Source organism: Chaetodon auriga, chromosome 17 (assembly GCF_051107435.1).
Source record: "Chaetodon auriga isolate fChaAug3 chromosome 17, fChaAug3.hap1, whole genome shotgun sequence".
NCBI lineage: Eukaryota > Metazoa > Chordata > Actinopteri > Chaetodontiformes > Chaetodontidae > Chaetodon > Chaetodon auriga.
The window spans coordinates 7,803,777-7,810,837 of NC_135090.1; the positions used below are offsets into that span (position 1 = coordinate 7,803,777).

The 7,061-nt window shown below is 41.8% G+C and overlaps 1 protein-coding gene across 2 annotated transcripts in view; it reads left to right on the forward strand.

Moving 5' to 3' along the window:
- The window catches only part of fam49al (family with sequence similarity 49 member A, like), a 31,981-nt gene extending 25,436 nt beyond the window's left edge, over positions 1 to 6,545 (forward strand). For both annotated transcript variants that reach the window (XM_076754186.1, XM_076754185.1), the window contains 7 exons: positions 1,187 to 1,323; positions 1,436 to 1,513; positions 1,763 to 1,879; positions 2,965 to 3,044; positions 3,457 to 3,583; positions 4,579 to 4,649; positions 4,786 to 6,545. In XM_076754186.1, the coding sequence (XP_076610301.1) occupies positions 1,187 to 1,323; positions 1,436 to 1,513; positions 1,763 to 1,879; positions 2,965 to 3,044; positions 3,457 to 3,583; positions 4,579 to 4,649; positions 4,786 to 4,849 (674 nt within the window). In that variant the 3' untranslated portion in view covers positions 4,850 to 6,545. The remainder of the gene's footprint in view (positions 1 to 1,186; positions 1,324 to 1,435; positions 1,514 to 1,762; positions 1,880 to 2,964; positions 3,045 to 3,456; positions 3,584 to 4,578; positions 4,650 to 4,785) is intronic.
- Positions 6,546 to 7,061: the final 516 nt, after the last annotated feature.

Sequence of the window (7,061 nt, forward strand, 5' to 3'; positions counted from 1 at the left end):
CAGCAAGAGGGAGAGTGGGGTTTCTGCCCAGGCCCTTTAGATGAAACACTTCAGTGCTGTATTTATAGAAAGCCTTCATACATATTTAATGTAGAGGAAGGGATGGGGCCTCTGGAGATTTGGCTTCTGAGGCATTAGCACTACATACAGCCTCTAAGGTCCAGCTCTGGTGTCTGATTTGTTCACGGCAGCAAAGCAATGAAAAGGCTTGGGTTCAATAGCATATGTGACACGGTGGATATGTCTGATACAGTGTCCACAAGGATGCTCAGGCCACAGTGTGATCTCTGTGGGCTACCACTGACAGCACTGTCTATGTTCATTCAGTCTGGTCAATAAAACCACGGTCATCGTTTTCCCAGTCAGTGAATTCTGCACCATTCAGTTATTTTCTGAAAGTTTTTGCAATAAGTTGAACATTTTAAGGCTGAAAGTCTACAGCCCCGCTAGCAGCTCCATGAGGCTGTACTTGAGCACAGCATTGCTTTCATTTAAATGCCAGTGTCACCATGCTAACATGCTTATAAGGACAAATCTAGCATGCTTTATACCATATTCACCATCTCACTTTAGTGCATTATCATACTAGCACTTGTTAATTAGTTGAGGCTACGTTAGCTGCAACTAGTGCAACAAACCCAATGCATGGAATAAAAAATACATCTCTGGTTCTGCCACACTGATTTTGATCTTTTTTTTAAACTGTCCACCACGAGTTCAACAGAGTGAAGAAGAAAAAGAGTTGAACAGACATGTCGTTTCAAAGCCTGAGGTCTCTAATACTAAATTTCTGCTCACATTAAATATTACATTTAGCCAGAAAGGTCCTGTTTGAGGACCTGAACCCTGCTCTCAGAGGGGATCCAAAGGTCTGTTATACTGCCTGAGGCCAGATCCCACTGTACTTTCAACATGCTGGGTTCATTTCTAAAGGCCCAACAGGTGACCATTGATATCCAGCAAGGAGGTAAAAGAACTGGAGTGAAGTGATTTCAACCAGTTTAAATCCTGCTACTGCTGCATTTTGTTGTTTAAATCGGGTGACACGAAGGAGACTTCAGATCCAGGGCAGGTTCCACAGACTTACAGTAGTCTGAACACGAGGAGATACGAATCTGCAACAGCAGTATGACGTGCCGATTCCAGCTTGTACAGATACATTTCTGACGTCTAAATGTGCTTGCAGAGAATGCCTTGCGCAGCCTGCTGGAGGCGCTGACCAGCCCGCCGTACGCTCCCATGCAGCACCTGGAGAGAGAGCAGGCCCTGGCCAAACAGTTTGCTGAGATCCTTCATTTTACACTCAGCTTTGATGAGCTAAAGGTGAAGGCAATCATTCTTGGTCTAATTACACCCTCAGAAACTGACCTTTGCTGTCCTGAAAAATCAATATCTTCCTTTAAATGCCTTTTGCCTTTTTTCTCCCATCATGCAGATGACAAATCCAGCCATTCAGAATGACTTCAGCTACTATAGAAGGACCATCAGCAGGAACAGGCTGAACAACCAGCAGGTGAGACCTTGGAGACATGATCTGGTTCAGGCTGTTAATGTTGCATACATGATCAAATGTTCGTCTTAAGCTGCGCGGCTTCACTTTCTCTCTTTAATCATTAATGACTGAAGCGGAGGAACTCTAGATGAGAGTTACACATATTAGAGGCAGGATTGGCTTCATCCTTACTGGATGACATGATTGTTGGACTGGGTGCAGCTGAGAATTAATGCGTTTTAAAGATATCCCTTTTGCATTGGCCCACAGCTGGAAGCGGAGAACGAAGTTAACAATGAGATGGCCAATCGGATGTCCCTGTTCTACGCTGAAGCAACACCAATGCTGAAGACTCTGAGTAATGCCACCACCAAGTTTGTTTCAGAGGTAGATTTCCAATTCTTCCCAAGTCAAATCCATATGTTTGTCTGCTTTCTGAGTCCAGATTTACCTCTCATATTTAAGATTATTGTCCTGGAAAGCAAGCATCAAGGAAAGGTAACATGAAACAGATTTAGAGGGCATCTGAAAATAAATCCAGGGAGCGTCAAAGGTAGTCTTCCCTCTTCGATGGTGGCCTGGAGAGTCAGTAGTCAAAAAAGTATTGAGATCATTTACTTGTAGAATTGTCCATTAGAAGTAAACGTCTTCCAGTGAAAGTGTTACATCAGTAAAAGTATGTAAGTATTATCAGCAAAATGTACTCAGTGCAGACAGAATTATATATAGTATAGTACTATATAGTTTAATCTATAACAATGTGTCGTAATTGAAAGGAATCTGTTTAATCTGTTCAGTCATGAGTCAATTTAGATTTTAAAAGCACACAAGTTCCTCCTTTAGACTACTACTGAAATCAGTGCAACAACGTTAAGACACACTATGACTAAAGAATACAGTAGTGAAAATACTTTAATTTGAGAGAAATGAATGCAATCTAAATAATTTACAACCAAATCACCATGTAGCTGGTCAAGATAACTGTCTTTACCCGATAAAAAAGGTATATCTTTATAAATAACATTACATAAAAACAACTTATCCTCATCAGAGGTACTGATACCTGGTTCGTTTGTGAGCTGTGGAGTTCAGTCAGCGGATGTCCTTGGACGCTTGAGTCCTCACCTCAGAGGCCCTATTGCGTGAAAACCTCTCCTTACCTTTTCTGTCAAAACAGTATTTTAGTGTCGAAGAAGCAGTCTTTTCCCGGCTTTACACCTCAATACTTTCGAGACTCATGCAAAATTTAGAGGACATGCTGGTCATGATTGCCTCTCAGCGAAGTTGCTTTCCTGACCTTATGCTTTCAGCTCTGCGGTTGGTGCTTTGTCTCCACCCTGTGGTGGAGCATTGTGTTCAATGGTGCATCTGGTCGTGAGGGAAAGGACAAACATTCTTATTGTTTTTCTACTTTCCAAACGCTCACATGATTGTCAATCTATGTGCTAATTTCTCTTTTTTCCGTCCTTCAGAATAAGACCTTGCCCATCGAGGACACCACAGACTGCCTGAGCACCATGGCCTGTGTGTGCCGTGTCATGCTGGAGACTCCGTGAGTGCTTTCCACACTTTCCCTTCGTCTTATCATCCCTTCCCCAATCTTCTCTCCTTGTCCTTCTCTCCGAAGGTCAGAAGCTTAGATTTTAATTAACGAGCCCTTTCAAAATGAATACAAAAGAGGCCGTCTCATGTTTGAGCCTCTAATTCAATAGACTGAATAACACTCATTCAAAGAGTAAATCATTCATAGAGTCCTTCATGCTGAATTTCAAACGGTTAATCTTTTTTATTAGATGTCTTTATGTGAATGAAAAGTCATCAGTAACTTGTCGAGGCAATCACAAAGCGCTTCAACCAACAGCAGCAATCTGCCATGACTCCGAGTCCCTTCCTGTCCTCTGGTCATTATTTCACAATTTTTCTCCTTGTTTAACTCCTTTCCTCCATAACTGCCTCTGTCGCAGGGAGTACCGCTGTCGGTTCACCAACACAGACACCATGCTGTTCTGCATGCGGGTGATGGTGGGAGTCATCATTCTCTATGACCACGTTCACCCTGTCGGGGCTTTTGCCAAGACCTCCAAAATCGATGTGAGTACAAACAGACCTCCTCGTACCTAAAGGAGTGAACAGGTCGACTGCCAGTGACTCCCAAAACAACATCCTGTTTGTGATCATTGGAGAGTACAACAGAAATATTAAAGGGAGTGTTTCAGTGAACACACAATCTATCAGTTTTAAATCTGATTGTGAAGGAAGCTTGTCAATGTCGAAGTCGTGTACCTCAGAGATCAATACATTGTTTTTTAAGAATGAAGCCTGAATGAGTTCTAAGCTGACTTTGGGACTCGCTTGCACACAAGTATGCATGATGTGCTTTCATCAATATTTAATTTTTTACTGATGATACATCATCACAGCCTGGTGTGTGGTGTTTCTTCTTTACAGTCAATTTAACCAGCAGTAAAATCTGCCCAGTTCTGCCTTTAGAGGCTGCTAACCCGCCGAAAGTATTGTGTGCTCATCTACCCTTGGCGAGATTAAGATTTGATGGGGAAAAAAGTGAATCAAATCTTTATCACACAATATTTTGTTTAGATAACAAAACTCAAAGATAATGTTCAATATTAATCACAGCATAAAAGACTGGTAACAAATCTGAGATCAACACACTCACTAAAGGCCTTCATGCTGAGTTAAAGGGGTCCTGGTGTAAATGTGAGGCATCACAAGATGAATCAAGACAGAAAGAGAAAACATCACTGTTACACAAAATTAAATTTGAGCTTTTTCTTGTGAAATACTGAATCCGTTTACTGTGACAAGCTGTGAAAATCAGTCTGAGCAACAGAAATCACTCTTTGATTCATGTCCAGTAACAAGCCAGGAAGGTTGGGAACCACAGGTTTAACCTTAAAGACACATGTATTATACATGTTTTATGTTATGCTGGTAGATGAGGTCACTCACTGTTATAAGTAATGTGCTTTTGAGTCAGTGTGTGGCTGCAGCAGCAGCAGCAGCTGAGCTAAATATGAGGCTGCTGACCTTTCTCTAACGCCCTGTGTTGTCTTTGTGTCGGGCAGATGAAGGGCTGCATCAAGGTGCTGAAAGAGCAGCCGTCCAACAGCGTGGAGGGACTTCTGAACGCACTGAGGTGTGTATGAACGTGTGTGTGTGTGTGTGTGTGTGTGTGTGTGTGTGTGTGTGTGTGTGTGTGAGTCAGCAGCAGAGAAAGAGAGATACAGAGGCTCAATGCATCAGGATTTCACCATATCTGTCTTCTTCTTCAGGTATACGACACGGCATCTAAATGATGACAGCACCTCCAAACAAATCAGGGCCCTCCTGCAATGAGAAAGAGGAGGAGAGAGGGGAGGAAAGAAGGAGTGCACTTGAAGGAGGAGGAAAAAGAAGAGGAGGAAACAAGCACCAGTGGCTGATAAACCTGTTTGTTTACAACGAACAAAGAAAAATCATCTCCAGGTTAAGAAAAACCTGTTGATAATAAGAAGAGGAAAATAATTATATATATTGTCAGCTGTCCATCATTCTGTCTCTCATTTTGTAAAGTAAGAAAAGAGAAAAAAAAAAAGCCAGAAAAGAAAATATAGATATATATTAAAACAAGTGAAACACAAGCAGCAGATGAAAAATACGTAGGATTAAAGAGGAAGCTATATTGCAAAATTTAAGGTCAGAACCGAAGCAAACTGAAAATGTACAAACGAAAAAGGGTTCATGTTCCAGCAGTAGTCTGACAAGTATTTTTGCACACACTTTGAAAACAACGCCATCTCCTATCCCCTGAAATCTGATCCCAAACTGATCCCAGAGACCTTCCCTGCGCCCCCTTCACACGCTCAGTTTAAACCGGAGGGGTTTTACGCTCTTGAGGTTTGCAGATGTAGTGGCATGGCTGTCTCCTTCAGCTGCACCAACCCTCCACCTGCAGGTGACTCATGAAGCAGTGTGATGGATACTCTCCGGAGATTTGCTTCTACCTGTTATGTAGCAGCTGAAGGAAAGGAGGCAAGGACGTGAATAGTCTTTTTAGGACGCTTCCATTTTCGCCCTGAGTTCTTCCTCATTGCCCTCCACCCCTATTCCCACCAGTATGTCCATCCATCCATCCATCCATCCATTCATGGGATATGTGTTTTTTCCTTGGCACAAAGAAGTTCCATCCATGTTGTGTGCCCTTAACGCTGTATATGTCCCAGCACAAACCAGTTTGTGAGTTGTCTGGCTTTACTTGAACAACGTCCATCACTCTCTCTTTCTCCATGGTGCTAATGTGGTTTAGATATCACAGTTTTAGCTTGTTAGAAATCATTTAAAAAAAAAAAAAAGAACTTCATCATTGCTTTTTTTGCACTAATATGTTAAATCTCAAGTTCTGAGACCTGATTTCAGCGATTCTGTGATTTCACATTAGTGCACAAACAGGGATGAATGACATGTAAGATCCAAGAGAGGCATTCTAGGAAACCACAGCACACTTACTTCTTCACCCAGTGCCAAAGCTGATTGGTTTTTGCTTTTATTAGATCATCAAGGCAGGCTCGAGGAGGAGGGGGGGGGGGTTTGAGGGGATGAAATCTTGTAGTCTTGCAAAACATCACTGATCATCATTTCAAGTACATGCGAGGATGAGACACAACAGAAGTCGGTCAAATTTACACTTGTGCATTTTAAGAGAGAGCTCCGAGTGTTCCAGTGTAAATATGTGAGGCTTTTTCTCAGCAGGCATCTACAGTACATGCTCAGCTCGGGTCCTCGAGGATAAACACATCGATATCTGCATACAGCTAGAGGTCTTTCTTTTAGTACCAGGTTGTCAAAGAACGAAGTCATTGAATAAGTGGGAAATAAAAACGAACATAAAAAGATTCAAAAGGAGATTAAAAAGAAGTGCTGTACTTTGGATGTCTATAGCCCTTAGTCTAATTTAATTTGATCTTATAATATATTTTCTATACAGGGGTATGTGCACAAGCATATTCTGTATAAATATATAGATGGCATGTTGTAAAAGTTCTGACAGAAATGTGTAAATAAGGTGTTTTTATTCATTTTTAATTGTTCAGTGACGCTGAAATTGGGTATGTGTTGTCTCTCAGAATTACCATGCGTTTGGCTTGGACCATCGGACTTGCCGTAGTCATAGGTTTCAGAAATTCAGCTTCATTATGGCGAATGAACCAGAGGGAGGGGAGGGATGCTAAGGGGGGGGGGGATAGGGGCTGTCCATTTGCTTGTTATTTTGTACATTTTGTGCAACAATAAACTTGTCATTTATTACATTCAACCACTGATGTTCTGTGTCTGTAGAGCTCCATGACCAGCGCTGCTAGGTGCTGCTGCTCAGATGGTGGTTGAGCTACCTTGCTAGTTGACCCTCCACTGTAGCTCAACACGGAAACAATGTATACAAAACATAAAACATTACAAATTTGGTAAATTTGGATATCCACTTGATTTTACAAACTCAGACTGCTGAAAGTTCCTAATATCTTAGGATAAACTTTAGAATATGTTTCCACACAAAAGGAAAATAGTACCCACA